At 38.1% G+C, this 22,232-nt stretch overlaps 1 protein-coding gene across 1 annotated transcript in view; it reads left to right on the top strand.

Annotated features, from left to right (window-relative positions):
* Positions 1–21,545, top strand: part of Ythdf2 (YTH N6-methyladenosine RNA binding protein F2) — a 35,183-nt gene extending 13,638 nt beyond the window's left edge. Inside the window, exon 5 of the mRNA XM_026391633.2 lies at positions 20,691–21,545. Coding sequence (XP_026247418.1) covers positions 20,691–20,714 — 24 coding nt within the window. The 3' untranslated portion in view covers positions 20,715–21,545. The remainder of the gene's footprint in view (positions 1–20,690) is intronic.
* The last annotated feature ends 687 nt before the right edge of the window (positions 21,546–22,232 follow it).

Below are 22,232 nucleotides of genomic sequence, written 5' to 3' on the forward strand. Positions count from 1 at the left end.
CTTTACAGGAAGGCAAGGAAAGCTTGTAGAAGTAGAGGTGAACCAACATGAATATATAAATATATAATAATAACTTCAGTGAATACACAGCACACTTCTTACCACATTGTTTTATAAATGTCTGTTTCTCATAATAATGTCTTATGAAGGGCACGGTTTTTGGTTAAAAAAGATAGGATGGGAATAGGTATTTGTTTTTGCAATATTGGGGATTGAACCCAGGGCCCCCTGCATACTAGGCACGTACTCTTACCCTAGCACTGGAGACTGACTGAGCTCAAACTCCTAAGGTATGTGGGTCACCACACCCTACTCTTTAAATTTTTCTAATAAGCAAGTCTTTAGTGCAATTTAGATGACCATTTTTTCATTAATAATTGTATAGTGAACGCCTTAAAAAATTACCCACATGCCAAATCTGTTGTTGAATTCACTGGGCATCAACTGATCTTTTCTTTCATCATGTTCTGCTGGGGATTGAACCCTGGGCCCTCACACATGGTAGGCAAGCACTCTAACTTTGAACTAAACCCTCAGGCCCTTATTTCTTTACTATATTTAATATATCTACTTAGGTCAGAAATTATAGAAAGGAACCAATAACTTTTTTGGGGGGGTGGTGGTGGTGTGCGTACTTGACTACTGAGCCATATCCCTAGCCCTATTTTGTATTTTATTTAGAGACAGGATTTCACTGAGTTGCTTAGCACCTCACTTTTGATAAGGCTGATTTTGAAAGCAATCGTCCTGCCTCAGCCTCCCAGCCACTGGGATTACAGGCATGTGCCATTGCACCCAGTGGAAATGATAACTTCTTAAAAGACCTGTTTAGCTTGGTGTGGTGGCGCATGCCTGTAATCCCAGAGGCCTCGAAATCTGAGGCAGGAAGATAACAAGTTTGAAGCCACCCTCAGCAATTTAGCAAGGTCCTTAGGGACTCAGACACTGTCTCAAAAAGACCTGGGGACAGTGGGGTGCTATTGGCGCATAACTGTAATCCCAGTGGCTCAGGAAGCTGTGACGGGAGGATTGAGAGTTCAAAGCCAGCCTCAGCAATGGTGAGGCAATGAGCAACTCAGTGAGACTCTCTAATAAAATATTAAAAGGGGCTGGGGATGTGGCTTAGTGGTCGAGTGCCCCCTGAGTTTAATCTCTGATACCAAAAAAAAAAAAAAGCCTGGGGACACAGCTCACTGGTTAAGTGCTTCAGGGTTTTTAGGCTCTGGTATAAAAAAAATAAGATTAAAAAGACCTTTTTAATACTGTCCATTCCTCTTCATGAATTTCTTGTCATCCTGAGTCAGTTAAGCCTTGTTCATTCTTGGTTTCTGATCTGGACTGCCTCATGTATGAATCCCCTCTGTAGCATAACTATTGAAACTTTTTTAGTCTCTACTAGAAACTTTTTCTCTGCAAACACTGGGGAATGAACCCGGTGGCATTCTTCCACTAAGCTACAGCCTTAGCCTTTATTTATTTATTGAAACAGGGCCTCACTAAGTGCTTAGGCTGACCTGGAGCTTGCAATCCTCCTGCCTCAGCCTCCCAACTATTCTAGGATTGCAGGTATGTGCCACCATTCCTAGCCCCGCCACTGTCTTATTCATTCATTCATTCATGTGCTGGGGGATTTAACCCAGGAATGCTTTACCACTGAACTACATCCCAGCACTGTTTTAAATTGCCTCTTGAGAACTTGAGTAGGCATCCTGTCCTTTTCTTGTGTTTATAGTTTGTTCATTTGGTGTTTTTGTTTTTTACATTGTTAGGGATCAAACATGAGCATGAGTCCTACCACTGAACCATACCCCAGCTCTGTATTTTTGTTTTTAAATGATATGTAGCAATTATACATACTTAGGGGGGCTTCTGTTTTAATTACAATGGTAAACTGAGCATTTTTTGTAAAATTCTGAGGCTCTGCTGCTGTTTTGTAGATAAACTTGTCTCCCTGATAAAAGGGTTGAGGAAATTCTTTGATTTCCTCATCATCTTTCTTTTTTGGCAGATAAAATGGTCTTCTCTGCAGCCTCCTTAAATGAAGACTACAAGACAATAGATGATGTTGAATTTGAATCTTGTAGAACCATGCCCTTTGTATCCATCTTTCCACAAGTGTTTGTATTAATTGCTAGGATAGAAGAGATAAACAAGGCATCCTCTTTGCCTTAGGAGCAGGCAAATATTAAGACCAATGAAATGGATAAAATATGACATAAGAGCTGTAATAGGAGAATGAAGAGATTTTTGAATTTGTGGAGGAGAGTGATAAATTTGGGGGGAAGTTAAGATTTACAGAGGAGGTCATGCAGAATAAGTAATAAAAAGAGTAAAAAGCACTCAGGTAGTAGCACAGTGCTGGGCACATTGTGCACACAAAAGTTATTTTGGGACTAGGGGTGTAGTTCTGGTAGAGTACATGACACAAGGCACTTGATTTAATCCCTGCCACTAAGTAAACCGGAACCAGAAATTTAGGTTTTTTTTTAATCTAATACTATCATTCTCTGATTTCTGATGGAGGAGAATCAGAAGAAGTTATTTATTTAATATCTCACAGCTAGCTAGACGTAAGTTTTCAGTGATGTTTTAGAATTGGATGGTTGCAAGCTAGCTGTTTAGCTTTCAAGAATCTTAGGAGGGCTGGGGATGTGGCTCAAGCGGTAGCGCGCTCGCCTGGCATGCGTGCGGCCCGGGTTCGATCCTCAGCACCACATTCAAACAAAGATGTTGTGTCGCCGAAAACTAAAAAAAAATAAATATTAAAAAAATTCTCTCTCTCTCTTTAAAAAAAAAACTTAGGAGCTGGTTCAAAGTATAGTCATAAGTAAATAAGTTATAATTAAGTACGTTGTATTGAAAGGAGTTTAAATACATTATGTTAAATTACATTATAAGTTTGTAATATTCAGTTTATAGTTAAATTACATAAAATTAAGTATCATTGCATTAGGAAAAAATATTCACCAAGGTGGGGGGTGATCCTAGTAAAGGCAGTCTTAGGCAGGAGAAGGGCAAGTTGGAGACGAGTTTGGGTAGCTTTGCAAGACCCTGTCTCAAATAAAATGAAAAGGACTGGGAATATCAGGATGTAACTCAGTTGTAAAGTGCTTACCTATGAAGCCTTGAGTTCAATCCCCAGAACTGTACACCCCCCCCCCAAAAAAAAAAGGTGGAGTGCAGGATGGAGAAAATATTAATGCAGATAATATTTAAGTCTGTAATTATTACATTTTTTTCTGAACAAAAATTTGTTAGGCAAGTGCTTTACTACTGAGCTAGAGTTATATCCATGGTCGTCTTGTTCCCCCTCAATTTTGAGATAGGGTCTTGCTAAATTACTGAGGCTGGCTTTGAATTTGTGATCTTCCTACCTCAGTCTTCTGGGATTATATGGGTGTGTGTGCCACAATACCTGAGAAGGTCTGTCTTCTTTAAAAAAAAAAAAAAAAGTAATGGTCAGGTGTAAGTGTATCTGTAATCAGAGTGGCTTTGGAGGTTGAGACTGGAGGATTGAGAGTTTAAAGTCAGACACAGCAGCAGATTATCGAGGCCCTAGGCAATTTAGACCCTGTCTCTAAAGTGTTAAAAAAAAGGGGGGGTGGCTGGGGTTGTGGCTCAGTGGTAGAAACCTCGCCTAGCCCATGTAGGTGCCAGGTTTGATCCTCAGCCTAGCCCATGTGAGGTGCCAGGTTTGATCCTCAGCACCACATAATAATAAACAAAATAAAAAGGTATTTTGTCAAACTATAACTAAGAAAAATATATTTTAAAGAAATGGCTGGGGATGTGGCTCTGTGGTTAAACGTCCCAGATTTAATCCCTGGTACTAAAAATATATATATGATAATAGTAATTTGAGGAACTGCTCTTACAGCATTTGGGAAATCATTTTCCACTTTAATAGAAGGTACCCAAAAGATTGAATTAAGAGCCGAGTGTGGTGGCACATACGGTGTAATCCCAGCAGCTGGGGAGGCTGAAGCAGGAGGATTGTGAGTTCAAAGCCAGCCTCAGCAAAAGCGAGGTACTAAGCAACTCGGTGAGACCCTGTCTCTAAATAAAATACAAGATAGGGATGAGGATATGTGTAGTTCAGTGGTTCAGTGCTTCTGAGTTCAATCTCTGGAACCAAAAGAAAAGGGGGGTGGTGGCTTGGAATGTTGCTCAGTGGTAGAGTACCTCTGGGTTCCATCAGTACCCAAAAAAGAAAAAAAATAGTCTTATAAATAGCTTATAGATAGTCTTATAAATACTTGTGACATGTTTGGAATGATAAGTTTAATATGATGTAGAATAAGTGTTAAAATTTAAAATGGGAGAGGTTGCTTAGGCCCAGTATATGAAAGGTTTGGATTTTTTTTCATATGCTTTTGTTTTAATTGGATTGTAAAGGAGGTAGTTAATTAGGGAGTGACAGTTTGGAAGCTGGGAAGATTGAAATACTTCTTGTACATTGACTTTGGCATCCTGCTAGGCATTTTCATTGTTTTTGTTTAATCCTCCACCCCTTGGAGGCAGTATCACTTACTTATAGATAAGGAAGTTGAAATTCAAGTTAGCAGCTTGTTGAAACTTAAATTAAATACATAAAATGAAGATAGGTAAATGGGTGGTTCAGAGTAAGACACATTAATAATGTTCTGGAAGGAAAAAAGGCAAAAACCTGAAGCAAGATAATGGGAATGAGAAGTTAGGAAATATGTCTAATCACATTCTTCAAATTTAACTTTTTTTTTTTTTAAAGAGAATATGGGAAAAGCAGCAGTTTAGGGTTAGGATTTGGAAATGTTGTGGCACACCCCCACCCCCACCCCCACCCCCACCCCCACCCCCAGTAGGAATTGAACCCAGGGCCTTGCATATGCTAGACAAATGCTTTATTACTGACCTGCATTCCAGCCTTGTTTGTTTACTTATTTTTATTGGTACCTGGGATTGAACCATTGCATTTTTTATTTTTGGACAGGGTCTTACTAAGTTGCTGAGGCTGGCCTCAAACTTGGGAATTCTTTTCTTAGCTACCTGTTGCTGGGATTATTGGCTGTGCCACCATTCCCAGCCTTTGTATTGGCTTCTTGAAAGAAGTATTGGTTGCCTGTGGGACAGGAACAGTAACGATATATATGTTAAGGATGGGGATTTGGAGCTTGGAAGAGAGAGATCTTATGGGAATTTGGAAGTTTTTGGCTGTGTAGGAAAAGGCATAGAACATTTATTCCATGATGATTCAAGAATATTGATAATGGGGGCTGGGGATGTGGCTCAAGTAGTAGCGCGCTTGCCTGGCATGTGTGCAGCCCGGGTTCAATCCTCAGCACCACATACAAACAAAGATCTTGTGTCTGCCGAAAAACTAAATAAATATTCTCTCTCCCTAAAAATAAATAAATAAATAAATATTCTCTCTCCCTTAAAAAAAAAGAATATTGATAATGAAAATGATGAGTAACAATACTGAATAGTTCATGTAGAATACTAACTGGAATACTATGCATTTTATGTAAGTTTTCATCCTTGTGTTCTTGTGAAATAGGTACAACTTTCTCAATTTTATAGATTAACACTAAAGCAGGGAAAAGAGTGAATAATTTTTTTATAAAGTCGCACAAATTCAGAAAGCAGAGCTGTTAGGGCTGGGATGTGGCTCAGTGGTAGAATGCTTGCCTGGCATTTTGGAGGCTCTAGGTTTGAACTTCAGCACTAGAAGGAAAAGAAAAAAAAGAAGAAGAAAGAAAGAAAGAAAGCAGAGCTGGTGTTTTAAATATATAGAATGGTTCCAGAGTCATCATGAGGCGATAGAGAGAATCCCCAGAAATAAAATTCAAAGGATAGGTTAAAGAGGAAACAAATGAAAGATGAGAGGGAGTAGTCTGAACTTAAGAAAGAACATGGATGTATACTCAGCGTATTCAGAAGACTGCACAGAGGTTACAGATGCCAAAGTAAGATTGTTTTGCTGTTAGGGATGTGAAGGTTTGATCTCTACACTTCATTCAGTAGCATTTGTTGTTTGTGTATCCTTCCAACTCTTCCCTATGTGCTGGATCTTTCCACCATCTGTTTGAAGCCTTAATGAGAGAAGTAAGACTACTTTTTGTTTCACTAGTATGGACAATTTGCATAATTTAGTCTATGTAACAATGTTTCAGGTACAACTGATATATATCTTTGCTTTGTTTTCCAATGCTGGGGATCAAACCCAGGATCTTTAGAATGCTAGGCAAGTGTTCTACCACTGAATTATAAGCTTGAAAAGGCTAAAGATTGATCCAGAAAGAACTGCTATTTTTCTAAACTTAACATTTGTAGGGCAAGAGCTAATTGGCAATGCTAGAATAATTTAACCTGTACTCAGAATATATTGAACTAAGAACCACTTAGATATGAGACATTCTACTTTTGTCAAAAGTAACTTTATTTCTGTTAGCAGTTTTTTTTTTTTTTTTTTTTGTACTGCGTTGTTTTTGTTGTACTGGGTTTTGAACTCACTGAGCTATATATATCCTAGCCCTTTTTAAAATTTTGAGACAGGGTCTCATTAAGTTGCTTGAACTTGAGGTCCTTTTGCTTCAGCCTCCCCATTGAGATTATGTGTTGTTCACCATGCCTGGCCTATTTTCATATCAGTTTTAAAACTTTCTAGTCTTGGATTAGTAATGGATTTTTCCCACCCCAACAATACTTACAAGGACGAATTTTACACAGCTTGATTCTTGAATCATCTCCATGAAGCATAGTTTAAAAAACACTAGATGACACGAAGTTTGGGGTGGGAGGAATGGTGCCTGAAAGTTGATCTGAGAGGTGGGGAGTTTGTTTTGAAATCAAGTGAGGATTCTGCAAGTTCAGCATTTCTTCAAGGTATGTTGTGATGTTTAGTTGGGGCAAGGATGTGTTAGGGGTGAAGATTTACTGCTAGAAGAGAAGAAGAGAAAGGCTTCAGCAGTTTGAATGAATGCTGTAGTGTAAGGGACAGTGAGATAAATTTACTTTCTTGTATCTCTTGAAAAGTTTCACGTACAGAAGAAAAAGTTCTGTTCCTGAATTAGGGCAAACAAAGGTGATCTCTTTTCTGCTTTTGTAAATTCACTATTGAATTCTGTAAGTTTGTAAATGAGCAAGGAGAAAGGTTGAGTGTGGCAGCTCAGATAATTCTTTCCGGCTTTCTCCTTTGAAGTAGGTAGCGGTTTAAATTTGTATACCGCCACCACCTACTGGACACAATTCCAGTGCAAGCAAAACTAGTTCAAATAGCACTCTAATGTTTTTCATTCTTGTTAAATAAATAGTTGCTAGTTGAACTGATTCAAGTAGTTATAGAAGATAGCAAGGAATCATGACATACCAAATGAAACCATGTATATTAGAGTACTAATTTATAATATGACACCGAGAGCAGAAGAGAATAGCAAGACCAGTTAGGGCTACAATCATTAGGAATTTTTTATGGAAGACTTAATTGTAATTGGGTCTGGAAGAATGGGTGGGGAAAGAGTGGAAAGACGAAGGAAAATACAGGCAGTTGCGCATCTTTCCAACTCATTTGCACTTACAGCCTTGCTGTATCCAAGGATTCTGCTTCAGTAATTTTAACCAACTCTGGATCAGAGATATATGGGAGCTGGGCCCACCAGCACACACCTGCAATTCCGGTTACTTGGGAGGCTGAAGCAGGAGGATTACAAGTTCAAGGCTAGCTTTGGCAACTTAGCAAGACCCTATCAAAAAAACAAAAAAAAACCCAAAAAAAACAACAACAAAAAAACAACAACAAAAAAACCCACAAAAAACCCCAAAACAAAACACCCTAGGGATGGAGTTCACCTTTGTTTCAGTCCCCAGTAATGGAGATGGGGTGAAGGAAATCTTCTGTACTGAATATGTATTAGATTTTTTTTTGTCATTTTCTTAAAACAGTATAGTATATGTAACAACCATTTATACAGAATTTGCATTCTGTTGAGTGACATAAGCAATCTAGAGATAATAAAGTATTATGGAGGGGGGCTTGGGTCATGGTAGTGCTTGCCTAGCATGTGCCAGGCCTTGTGGTCAGGGGCACCATATGTGAGTTTTTTTGTTGTTGTTGGAGGGGATTTAACCCAGAGGTGCTTAACTACTGAGCCACATCCCCAGCACCATTTTATTTTATTTTTTTGGTACCAGGAGTTGAACGTGGGGGCACTTAACCCCCTGAGCCTTATCTCTAGCCCTTTTTATTTTATTTATTTTTAAAAATGTTTATTTATTTTAGTTCTCGTCGGACACAACATCTTTGTTTGTATGTGGTGCTGAGGATCGAACCCGGGTCGCACGCATGCCAGGCGAGCGTGCTACCGCTTGAGCCACATCCCCAGCCCTAGCCCTTTTTATTTTTAACTTGAGACAGGGTCTCCCTAAAATGCTTAGGGCTTTATTAAATTGCCAAGGCTGGCTTTGAACTAGCCCCATTTTTATTTTTAATTTTGAGATAGGAACTTGCTAATTTGCTAAAGTTTTCCTTGAACTTGAACTCCTCATGCCTCAGCCTTTCTAGTCGCTGGGATTACTAGGTGTGCACCATAATACTTGACCATATGAGAGGATTGCATAGGTTGTTTACAAATACTGCACCATTTTCTATAAAGGACTTGAGCATCCTTGGATTTTGTTACATGTGGAGAGTTCTGCAACCAATCCTCCATTGATACTGGTGCCAGCTGTATTTAAGATAATTATTGGTGCTTCTTGAAGAGATAGTAGTGGGCCATCTGCAAATGCAGATTTTAGCCCTGTGATTCAGGAAAAATATGCTAATACAACATTTTGCCCCTGTGTGAATTTTTTTGGTAAGGTATGGATAGCACATAGGGCATCCCCAGCACTCCAAAACAAAAGTTCTATCAATGAGTTACATCCAGAGCCCTTTTAATTTTTAAGTTTGAGACAGGTTTTCACTATTATTGAGGCAGATCTTCAATAACTTGTAATCCTGTCAGCCTCCAGAGTAGCTGAGATTTTGGATGTGCACCACTGCCCCTTAGAACTTTTATTATATAAATATTATATTGTAAATTTTATTTGTCATTATAAAATATTGCCAATTATAAAAAGTAAAAAATTAAAGGGCACAACACTTCTGATAAACCACTCATTGTTTTGGTATTTTTTTAAATCTCATCTTTACCTAAACAGTTGATTATGATATAGTCTTTTTAATATATAATACTTTATATAGTATTTACCTTGCCTTTTCCCTCTTTACACTTGAAGTATTTACCCTTATTTAGATATTTGTTGGGTATCAGTATAAAGGCACTTCTCATATATCTTCATTTTCTTGTAATTATCCTGTAAAACAGGTCAAATTATAGTTCAGTGGTAGAATGTTTGCCCAGCATGCTCTGGAGTATGTGTTCAATCGCGATATCATCCAAAAAAAAAAAAAAAAAAAAAGATTGTTTTGTCTAATTAGGAAACTGAGATTAAAAAAAGAATAACTTTCTCATGATTCTTTCCTAGCAAGTAGGATTGAATTTTTTTGCTCCAAAGCTGTTTGCTCTTTTGTCATGCTCCTTTACATTTACCACTTAATATAGCTAATGGACCCAGGCATGGTGGCCATATTTGCCTGTAATCCCAGCTACTTGGGAGGCTAAAGCTGGAGGATGGCGAGTTTGATGCCAATCTGAGCAATTTAGTGAGACCCTGTCTCTAAATAAATAATAAAGGACTGGTGATATAGCCTGGTGGTAGTATCTCTTGGGTTCAGTCCCTAGTATCACAAAGGATAGGGTTAAAAAAAGAAAACAAACAAAACAGTGGTTCTTATCTTCTGTACCTGAAGCCAGTCTGATCTTTGTGGTCATATGAGAACATAATTAATTGAAACTTGAACCTTTATTGAAGTACTTTAATCTCCCATCACAAGATCCAAATGGAGCAAATTGGATCTACTGTTTATAACTTCCATGACCATTTGCTGAAAGTTGTAAGGGTTGTGGTTAATTACGGGCGTCAAGAATTCAAATGGTCTGGATAATGTACATTGAGAGGCTATAAAATCGAATTGGAAAGTTTATTCAATTTTGTACACAAGCTGCAAGGTTACTTCCCTTTAATGGCATAGCTAGCATTGACGTCCAGACAAGTTCTTGGGTAATTCAAAGTGATATATGGCAAAAGTTAGTTTGTTTGGGGTCAGTGGACCTCAGAAAGGGGTGAGGAAGGGAGCAGGATGGACCTGGAGAAGAGCTTTGGAGTACTAATTTCAAAAAATATTAGAGATTTAAGATAACTTTTGAGCTATATGTAAAGTTTGAAAGAAATATATTGGGGCTGGGGATGTGGCTCAAGCGGTAGCACCCTTGCCTGGCATGCGTGCGGCCTCAGCACCACATACAAACAAAGATGTTGTGTCTGCTGAAAACTAAAAAATAAATATGAAAAAAAATTCCCTCTCTCTCTCTCTCTCTCTCTCTCAAAAAAAAAAAAAAAAAGATACTGTCCACCTAAAACTAAAAATTATTTTTTTAAAAAAGAAAAAGATATATTGATACCAGGCTGGAGGTATAACTCACTAGTAGAGCACTTCCCTAGTGTGTCTGAAGTCTTCATTCCATTCCTGACATGGAAAGAAAACAAAACAGGCCTTACATTAAGAGTTAATAAATTACTATTTTACATTTTACCTAGTAAGCATCCTACATATTTCTTATAGGATTAGCAATTATTATTAAAGCTGGTCACCTACAGTCCTTGCTCCTCAGAAGGCTGAGGCAGGAGGATCTTTTTTTTTTTTCCTGCAGTATTGGGGATTGAACTCGTTAGGTTCTCTACCACAGATGTATATCCTTGACCCTTTTTATTTATTATTTTGAAGCAGTGTCTCACTAAGTTGTTCAGGCTGGTCTAGAACTTTCAGACTTCCTGGTCTAGAACTTTCAGACTTCCTGCCCTAACCTCCTGAGTAGCTGGGATTACAGGTATGTGCTAGAATATTCAGCTAAACATGTTAACTATTTTTAGAGTTGTCAGATGATTTTAAACTAGAAGATTTAACAGTCACTAGCCATTCTGCAATTGCTCAAACTGTGATGTTAACAGCTGATTTTTAAGCTGGGCATGGTGGTTCACACCTGTAATCCCAAGAATTTTGGAGGCTGAGGCAAGAAGAATCTTAAATTTAAGGCAAGCTTCAGCCATTTAGTGAGGCCTAAAGCAACTTAGCCCCCCTGTGTTCAATTCCCAGTACTTTTAAAAAGAAAAAAGGGTTCGGGGGAAAAAGGCTTTTAGCTGGGCCTGGTGGGCCTTGTGACGCATGCCTGTAATCCCAGTGGTTTGAGAGGCTAAGGCAAGAGGATTGTGAGTTCCAAGCCAGCCTCAGCGAAATCAAGGTACTCAGTGAGACCCTCTCTCTAAGTAAAATACAAAATAGGACTGGGAATGTGTATGGCTCAGTGGTTGAGTGCCCCTGTGTTCAATCTCCCGTACTAAAAAAAAAAAAATGTTGGGGGGCTTTAAGAAGGTGGTCAATTTTGGAATGTGGGGAGAGGACCCTTTAAGTATATTATGTATGATGGGTCCTTTTAAAAAAGATTATAGCCTGGGCATTGTGGTACACATGTAATACCAGTGATTTGGACAATGAAACAGGAGGATTGTAAAATTCGAGACCAGCCTTGGCAATTTAGACATTATCTCCAAAGCGGAGGGGTATTAGGGATATATCTCAGTGATTAAGTGCCCCTGGGTTCAATCCTCAGTACCACCCCCTGCCAAAAAAAAAAAAAAAGTGTGGAGTGGTAGGATTGGATTGTTAGGATGGTTAAATGTAGATGTATTTGCACATAGATCTTTTTATGAAGGATTTGGGCATACACATGCCCCTCTACATGTTTGTTTGGATTAATCATCAGTTTTTTTTTTTTTTTTAAGTTATAGGTAGATTCAATATCTTTAATTTGATATGGTGCTGAGGATCGAACTCAGTGCTTCACACATGGTAGGCGAGCACTCTACCTCTGAGCCACAACCCCAGCCCAGTCATCAGTTTCTTTAAAAACTTTTACATGATATTAATAGTGCTACTGGGAATATTAGGACTGGAGAGTGCACAGAGAAAGTATGTGGCAGAGTTCACGATGTTCAACTGAGAAGTAATTAATGAAATTATTGTGGATGGTGAGATTGAAAAAATTCAGAAGTGGAGTTGAAGTGAAAAACATTTTCACGTATATGGAAAGTATATTCTAATGATTGCTTCATTCTTATAAATTTACCTATCAACTACAGAGTATCCTTGGGCTGGGAGTGGGTTGGGGTTTGACATACTATTAAAAACAATTGTCTAATACAGTCATAGTACAAGTAAAAGTAATAATTTCTCAAACTGTTTTGAGAAATTATTTTGTTGTGAAATTAGTTTCAGTTCAAATGCAGCTCTTAGTGGAGAGCCTAGCACACAATTTCATTTGGTTTGGAAATAAGTGTTTTCAAAACTTAGTTTTTAGTTATACTAAAAGAAAACAAAACAAAATCCTAACTTGTCCTTTATTCTCATTTTAGAAATTACTTGCCAGTTTTATTCAGGTACTGAATATTTTCAGCCTTTATTTCCCTTTCAGTGAAATGTATATTGGATTTGAGCTACAAATGAGCAATCTTGGAAAAGAATTAGATGGTAGGGAACGTAATTAATTAATGTGTATACATCATCCTGTTGCTTCTTCAGTTTCAAGAACTTAAGTCCAACTGAACGTCTGGTCTGCACCTAGAAAAACAGGAGGGGATGAAAGAATAGACTTTGTAACCAAAAGTATTTTTAAAAAGGGATAGGGAGCTGGGTACGGTGACATGTGCTTGTAATCCCAGTGATTTGGGAGGCTGAGGCAGGAGGGTTGCAATTTCAAGGCCAGCCTCAACAATGTAGTGAGACCCTAAGGAACTTAGACTCAGCCATAAAATAAAAAGGACTGGGGATGTGCCTCAGTGGCTAAGCGTCCCTGGGTTCAATTCCTAGTACCAATAGATAAATAGATAGGCAGGTAAATAGGACTAGAGCTGTAATTCGTTGGTAGAGTACTTTTCCCACTACCTCACATGTGGGAAATCCTGGGTTCAATCCCCAGTACTCCCCAAAAGAAAATGAAATAAATTAATATGCTTCAGTTTTACGGTCCATTTAAAAGTGGAAGGAAGAGTGGGGGATAATTTACTGGTAGAGTGCTTGCCTAGCATGCTCAATGCCCTGGGTTCCAGCACTGCAAAGGAAAAAAGTGGAGGAAGAGGGATTGTAGGAGAAAGAAGAAAGGATATTAGACTAAATAGAGGAAAACCAAATGTATAAACTTTATACATTGACATTAAAACCTTTCAAGTTTCAGTCAGGCACTGGTGAATTCCTGTAATTCTAGCTATTCTGGAGACTGCAGGAGGATTGTAAATTTGAGGCCACCCTGAGCAACTTAGCAAGACCCTCTCTGAAAAAAGAGCTTGTGATGGAAATCAATGATAGAGTGCCTCCTGGGTTCAGTCCCTAGTACTTTGGTGGTGGTGGGGGGGCAGCTTTCAGATTTCTAAGAGGTTCTTGTTTTCCTCTCTTATCTGTGACTTTGCTTTCTGCAGTTTCATTTACCTGTGCTCTTTTTTTTTTTACTTTATTTTTTAATTTGTCTAATTAGTTATCAACTGTGTTCTTAAAGCATTAAAAGGAAAATTCTAGAGAGAACACATTCACATAGCTTCTGTTATATTGAATTATTATGATTATTTTTAGTTGTTTTCATGCCTATTACTGTGCCTAATTTAGAAATTAAACTTTCTCATAGGTTTGTATGTGTATGGTAAAATACATTATATACTGGGCTCAGTACTATCATTTCAGGGATCCACTGAAGGGCTTAGAAGGTATGCACTTAGAATGAAGGGCATCGGCTTTTTATATGTATAAATTTGAAGTAACATTACCACATTGTGGTTTTTATGGTATTTTCTCTAGAGACCAAGTTTGTTTTTCTTGGGGTAGGAAGGCAGGGGAATGCTGAAGGTTGAACCTAAGGCCTTGTGCATGCTAAACAAGCACTCTACCATTGAACCATATCCCCAGCCCTATGATCAGGCTTAAAATAAGAAGGGGCTGAGGTGGAGTGAGTAGTTTGAGGAGTAGGCATTACTTGTTATTAAGCCATAGGCACAGAGGTTGAGTGTTAAAAATGTATTTTCCTTGTTTAAATGCCCCTCCCTCTTAGGGATACTGGGGATTGAACCTAGGGCCACACATTAAGCTAGGCAAACGCTGTACAATGTCTTTAAATTTATCTTTATTTAAAGATTAGGGCGGGCATGGTGGCATATGCCTGTAATCCCAGCAATACAGGAAGCTGAAGCAGGAGAATTTAAAGTTTGAGGCTTAGGAGAGTTGGAGAGAGACTATCTCAAAAAAAAAAAAAAAAGCATAAAACAAAACTGGCTGGGGATATAGTTCAGTGGTAAAGCACCCCTAGATTCAGTCTCCAGTAACCCCCCCAAAAAATTGGGTAGAGAAATTGATCAAAGGATACATAATTACAGATAGACTGGAGGAATAAGTTTAACAGCTCTTCTGCATAGTGACTATGATGATGATACATTGTATGATATTTTTTATTTTGTGTATGATATGTTCTCTCCATGAAAAGGACAACTAGGCCCCTTGCCTAGCATGAGTGAGGCACTGGATTCCATCCCTGACACCATATAAAAATAAGCAAACAAAATAAAGGTATTGTGCTCATCTACAACTAGAAAAATTTAGGGAAAAAAAATGGACAACCATATGAGGTTGCTTAGGGCCTCCCTAAGTTGCAGGGGCTGGCTTTGAACTGGTGATCCTCCTGTTTCAGCCTCCTAAATTGCTTGGATTACAGGCGTGCACACTCATGACTGGCTTCTTAGCACTTTTTCCAGTTGTGGTGTTGTGTTTGTACATGTTTTGTTCTTTTGAGCTGGTCTTGCTTGGAGCTCGTGGTCTCAAGCAACCCTTCTGCCTCTGCTTCCTGAGTAGCTGGAACTACTAGCATTCACTATGGCATATGGCTTCCAGTTTTATTGAGGTTTTTTTTTTTTTTTGTACCAGAAATTGAACTTGGGAGTACTCAACCACTGAGTCACATCCCCAGCCCTATTTTCTATTTTTATTTAGAGACAGGTTCTCACTGAGTTGCTTAGTGCCTCAGTGTTGCTGAACCTGGCCTTGAATCTTCCTGTCTCAGCCTACTGAGCCACTGGGATCACAGACATGCGCCACCACTCCCGGCTTTTTTTAAATAACAGTTATAGGAATAGGTGGACATAATAACTTTATTTTTATGTGGTGCTGAGGATTGAACCCAGTGCCTCATGTGTGTTGGGCAAGGTCTCTACCTCTGAGCCACAATCCCAGCCAGTTTTTTTTTTTTTTGTAATATACATTTTAGTTTAGAATCATTTTATTTCATGTCTCTTCAGTCTTTTAATCTTCAGTGACTTCAAGAGACATTGTCCTTAGATCAGTAAAGAAGTGCAAAATGTCTGTTTATGTCATTGTTAATGTTAACTTTGATCACTTGTGTATCATCCATAGAACTCTCCACTGTAGTTTTTATATTTTTTCCTTTAATAGATGGGAAAATATTTTGAGACTGTATAAATACTTGTATCTCCTTAAAGTTTCACCCTTTTGTTTTAGCATTTATTGATAATTCTTGACTGATTCAGATAATACTGTGATAAGTGTTTACTTACATTATAGATTTAGCCAGTGGAAGGCCCCTCGAATAGGATCCTATTGATTCTTGCTCTTTTCAGTTTGCTTTTTTTTTAATATTGTTTTTTTAGTTGTAGATGAACACCATGTCTATATTTTATTTATTTTTATGTGGGGTCTTGCACGTGCTAGTCAAGTATTGTACAGCTGAGTTACAACCCCAGCCCCTCAATCTGCTTTTCTTTTTTTTTTTTTTTCTTTTTTGAGAGAGTGAGAGAGGAGAGAGAGAGATAGAGAGAGAGAATTTTTAATATTTATTTTTTAGTTCTCGGCGGACACAACATCTTTGTTGGTATGTGGTGCTGAGGATCGAACCCGAGCCACACGCATGCCAGGCGAGCGCGCTACCGCTTGAGCCACATCCCCAGCCCCAATCTGCTTTTCTTAAAAATAAAAACAATATTTAAAAAAAATCTTGGGGCTGGGGATGTGGCTCAAGCGGTAGCACGCTCACCTGGCATGCGTGCGGCCCGGGTTCGATCCTTAGTACCACAAAGAAACAAAGATGTTATGTCCGCCGAAAACTAAAAAATAAATATTAAAAAAAATAAAAAAATCTTATTTCATTCTTAATATATTGTGAAAAGTTTACAGTTATTTTACTGATTCTAAATTCATTTACTTTTCAAGATGATTTGATGTGAATGCTTAACTATCCTTACATTCTTCAAGGAGATGAATGTTAATTACTTTGCTTTTTATATTTTTGCAGTACTGGGGATTGAACCTAGGGGACTATCACTGAGCTACATTCCCAGCCTGTTTTATTTTGAGATGGTCTTTCTAAGTTGCCTAGAGTGATCTCAAATTTGTGATCCTCTTTCCTCAGCCTCCAGAGTAGCTTGGGATTATAGACATGTGCCAATAAGTCTGTCTTGAGACTAAGTATTTTAAATGCTGTTATTAAAAGCATACTGGTGAACTTAATGTATTTCTTAGGACTTTGTAAGACAGTATTATAAAGTTTTAGGTTTTCTAATTTAGCATTAAAATTTGGGGCAAATTTAATCTGTATTTTTGAGATTGAATTAAGAAGGCACAATTTCGGGACTGGGATTGTGGCTCAGTGGTAGAGTGCTTGCCTTGCATGTGTGAGGCACTGAGTTCAAACCTCAGCACCACATTAAAAAAAATAATAAAGGTACCAAAAAGAATGAAGAAGAAAGACCCAATAAAAAATAATAAAAAAGGCACAATTTCAAGGTGTGTGTGTGTGTGGGGGTGCAGTGCTGAGAATTGAACTCGGCCTTACCTGCTATAGGTAAGTGCTCTGCCACTGAGTTACTGCTCTGAATTTTGTTTTTCATTATTCTGGGGATCAAACCCAGGGCCTCATGCATGCCAGGCAAATGTTTTACCACTGAACACAAGGCACACCCCCAGCACAAGGCACAATTTTATTTAACAATTAAATCTTCTGCTAAACTTACAAGTAGTTAGTGAGGTTTTCTTGTAGACCAGGGTTTTGCTTTCTAGGAGGCTTTTTTGTGGTGCCAAGAATTGAATTTATGACTTTATACATGGTAGGCAAGTGGTACCACTGAACTAAACTCTTGGCCCCTTCCTGGGAGCTTTTGATGTAGTTGTGGCTACCTCCCATGAAACATGGCAGTGCAATTTCAGTTTCAGTTGGGGATGCAGATTTAGGAGGATGTTGAAAGCTGCAGTGTTTAAAGAAGTCTCAAAAGAAGGGAAAAGAGAGATTGAAACTTTACCTTGAAGAACATAAGGAGAGAAGCAAGACAGTCTTTGCTTAAAGAAAATAAAAGCAGTAAAAATTGAGGAATTGTCAGGTGTTCCATGCCTGCAATCTCAGCTACTCTGGAAGCTGAGGTAGGAGAATCACAGATTCAAGGCTAGGGCACTTTCCTATCATGTTCAAGGCTTTGGGGTCAATCTGCAGTATCACCACATTTTTAAAAAATATTTATTTTTTAGTTGTAGTTGGACACAATAGCTTTATTTTTATTTCTTGTGGTTCTGAGGATTGAACCCAGGATGTCGCACATGCTAGGTGAGTGCTCTACCGCTGAGCCATAACCATTATGGCCATTATCACCACATTTTTAAAAAGCAATAGGAATGAGCTGGATGTGATGGCACATGCCAGTAAACCCAGGAGGCTGAGGCAGGAGGATTGCAAGTTCAGAGCCAGCCTAAGCAATTTAGTAAGGCCCTAAGCTAAGCTTAGTGAGACCCTGTCTCAAAAAATAAAAAGGGCTGGGGATGTGGCTCAGTGGTTAAGCGTACCCGGGGTTCAATTCCTAGTCCCCCAAAATAAAATATAATGATGTGACTTAATGAAGAAACATACTTGAAGCCTAAGGTGTATAGATGTTGGCAGTAATAGAAGAGGCTAGGTAAGTGGTAGGTCTTTGTAGTTTATGAAAGATAAAATTAGGTAGATGAATTTGTTTTAAGTAAAGTGCTGTTGAAAGTTTGACCAACTCCAAAGATTGTTTTATAACAGATTTTCTTATTATAAATAATATATCCTTTATTGAAACTTGGGGGGGGGAATATATGGGAAGGAAAGGGGAAAAAATGAATACTCCTGCCCAGGAACATCAAAACTTTTCAATTCTTTTAGGTGGGACTGAATTAATTTTGTTATTTGAATGATAATTGATTCCCACAGACTGGAGAATATGAGTGAATTACTAATATTTTCAAAGCAATTTCTTTTAAAAATAATATCCCAGATCTTGGTTTCTCTGAAATCTGGATATGTGAAGTGTGGGACATCACAAAAACATAACTTATTTTTCTGAATAAGCAATTTGCTTTTTCCCCCCTTTTAACATTAATAGAATAAGAGTAGTAGTCAGTTCATTACAGACTCATTCTTTGTTAATTTTTGTGTAAATATTTGTAATAATGATGTAGAAAGATCATGGATTTGGTAGCCTTGTTGTCCTGGTTATGGATTTTGGTTCCTTTTTGTCCTTGGGCAAGTAATTTCTTTGAGTTTTAGATTTTCTTGTCTCTGAAATAAAAAATAAGCAGGGTGTGGTGGCACAGGCCTGTAATCCCAAGGGTTTGGAAGAGTGAGGCAGGAAGATTATAAGATTGAGATCATCCCCATCAATTTTAGCAAGACCCTTCCTCTCAAAAAATGAAAAGTGGGCTGCAGTTGTGGCTCAGTGGTAGAGCGCTTGCCTAGCATATGTGAAGCACTGGGTTTGATCCTCAGCACCACTAAAGGTATTGTGTCCATCTACAACCGTGCCCTCTCCCCCCCACAAAAAAAAAGGTAAAAGTGTTAGGTTTGTTGGCGTACACACCACCAGGCCAACTCAGGAGACTAAGGATGGAGGATTGCAAATTCAAGGCCAGCCTTAATGACTTAGCGAGGCCCTAAGCAATTTAGTGAGATCCTGCCTCAAAATAAAACGTAAAAAACAGCTGGCGTTGTGGTTTCGTGGTTGAATACCCCTGGGTTAAATTCCTAGTACCAAAACAACAAAAAAAGGAAAGGACTGGGGATACAGCTCAGCGGTAAGGTACTCCTGGGTTTATTCCCTAGCATTGCCCTCACACGCTAAAAATAAACAGGAAAAATAACAGTCCAAGTAGGGTCATTATGAAGATTGCTGTAATATATATGTACAGTGCCTAGATCTTGGAAACTTAAGTCATAGTATGATTTTTACCAAAAAAGAATAGCAACTGACAGTCAAATCATAGTTACTTCTGGGTAAATGGGAGCAAATGTATAAATTAAGGTCTGTGAACTCCTATTTTCCGCTTGTGGGCTTTTTTTCCCAATTCATTTTTGTTGTTGCTATTGTTGTTGTAGATGGACATAATACCTTTATTTATTTTTAACCCAGTGCCTCACACATGCTAGGCAAGTGCTCTACCACTGAACTACAATCCCAGCCCCATTCATTTTTTAAAAAGTGTACTGTGATGTAATGTGTACAATAGATGGCTTTTAGATGAAATTTATGAAGGACTCATAAAAACTCTGAGTAATAAAATAAGCCTTTAGTTTTTTTTTTTTCAAGGAAAACGCAAATATAATAGTTTTTTAAAAACCCATCCCTAAGTGAATTTATTTAAGCTCTCCCTGGGGGAATGAGGGTGGTTTTCTTGTCCTACCATGGAGTTAGATCTTTATATAGTCTGTTCATCAATGTTTCACAACCCTGTGAGGTATTTATCTTTACATTATAGAAAAGAAATTTGTAGTTCATGAATATGTTCAGGTCCCTGGGATTAGTGTAGGATTTCCATGTAGGTTGATCTGACTCTAGTATGCATAGAATTTTGTGTGTCCTGTGTATGGTGCTTCCCTTTTCAGACCACTGGTGTATATTTGAAGTTACTTCCATTAGGATGAAGTTACATTAGAATGAAGTTAGGCTAATAATTAGCCTAAAATAAGTATAATAATAAAGTGAATCTGTTTAGTCATAAAATAGGACTTTAATGGGCTGGGGTTTTGGCTCAGTGGTAGAGCACTCTCCTAGCGCGTGCGAGGCCCTGGGTTCAATCCTCAGCACCACATAAAAATAAATAAGTAAAATAAAGGTATTGTGTCCAACAACAACAAAAGAATTTTTTTAAAATGGACTGTAAAGTCAAAGAGAAGTAATTTTTATTAATTGGGATGCTTGGGTGTTGCTATCTGTTTAAAATCGAAGAAATATAAGTCAGTTTGCTGGATGTGGTAACACATGCCTGTAATCTCAGCATCTCTGGAGGCTGAGGCAGGAGGATCACAAATTCAAGGACAGCCTAGGCAACTTAGGGAGACCCTGTCTCAAAAAGGGTTGGATGTGGCTCAGTGGTTTAAGTGCCCTGGGTTCAATTCTTTGTACAGAAAAGAAATAAAAGCCAGTTTATTTGTGGAAATAAACTTTAAAGTATGTTCAGATAAGTTTTAACTAATCATTTCATTCTTTTCTTATCTTCATAGGAACGTCAAGGTCGTGGAAAATAGAAAGCAGTTCTGAACAGACTGCAGCAACGGTTGCATCTGCATATCCTAAGAGGAAAATTGACCTTCAAGAGAATTAGGACTTTTTTCTTAATTTCATTGACTTCAGAGACGATTGCAGACTTGCAGTTTAAGTATTGGAATTTCACAAAAGACATAGGACTTAACTGGAAAATGAAAAAAAAAAAAAAAGAAAAAAAAGAAAAAAAGTAAACAAAAAATTCCTCTAGGTAGTTTAGGTGAAAAATGTCCCTTTTATTTTGGCTTCGGTTGTGATTTCAGAGCATAATGCTTTGGTTTTTTTGTCTTTTACTATGTTTTTCGGATTTTTAAGTCCGTAAGTGCATACAGTTTTCTCTAATTTTTAAACCCTTTCCTCCTCCCATTTTGACATTTGCACTTGGAGAACACTTGAGTTGCAAAGGTTGGGTGTCCACCCCAGAAAGTGGGAATTTGATTTTTCCCTTCCGAACTGGAAGAACATTTTTTATGAAGAATTTTTGTCTAGGAGAAATTTAACAGTGTTACCCAAGGTTGTGTCTTTAAGGGTGGTTCATTTTCTCTGACCCTTTGTTACTCAAAGTAAAGTACTAGGAGTCCTAAGAAATGTTCTGTTCTTGTACATTATACTGATTAAGTCAGGATTAATTTGATTTCAAAGCTAAGAACAGTGGTAAAAACTCGTTTTCAGAAATGCATTTTGGAAGAGAAAAATATTGTAAAACGTGTAGTGAATGTTTCTTCAGTTTCTTGTTCAGCCAATGAGGAAAGGGCATTGCCTTTCTTTTTACCATTAATCACTTCTCAATAAACGTGAGATCCTGTTGAGCATCACTTTTAGTACCATTTAGTATTATTTGAATCTGCTATATGTTGTGAAAGATTTAGAGTATAAGGAGTTCTAAGAGGCAAGATAGCAACTAATTTAGAAAGTTTGTGTTGAGGAAATAGTTCAGGTTTGCTTTGTACCTAGGGCTATATAACCATGACCCCTGCAAAGCATGGTGGGTCAATATTCATAATGCTTTATTTCTGGATACTTTCCAGAGAAGATAGAGCCACTGGTAAATCATTCATTCAACAGATACCTGTGTTTATTAGGTGCCAGGCACTACTAACTCCACAAAACTCTGGCCAGTGATAGTAGGGGAGGTGGTAGCACCCAGTATCCAAGGATATAAGTGTTTAATCTAAAATATGGGTTATTGCTTGGTGGTGCATGCCTGTAATTGCAGTAACTTGGGATTCTGAGGAGGAGGGTCACAAGTTCAAGTTTGAGTCAGTCTTAGTGACTTATGGAGACATTTCTTGAAAGGGCTAGGGATGTAGCTGAGTGGTAAAGTGCCCCTGAGTTCAATCCCCAGTACTTAAATAAATGAATGAATAAATAGGACTGGGGATATAACTCAAGTGGTAAAGCATCTCTGGGGGCAAAAGAAAACCAAAGTATGTTTTATTTAGACAGTATTCCACATGGATTCATGTCCTAAAAAAATGAAATTCCAGTGAACCCCAAGTCTT

This window comes from Urocitellus parryii, chromosome 11 (assembly GCF_045843805.1).
Source record: "Urocitellus parryii isolate mUroPar1 chromosome 11, mUroPar1.hap1, whole genome shotgun sequence".
NCBI classification, from domain to species: domain Eukaryota; kingdom Metazoa; phylum Chordata; class Mammalia; order Rodentia; family Sciuridae; genus Urocitellus; species Urocitellus parryii.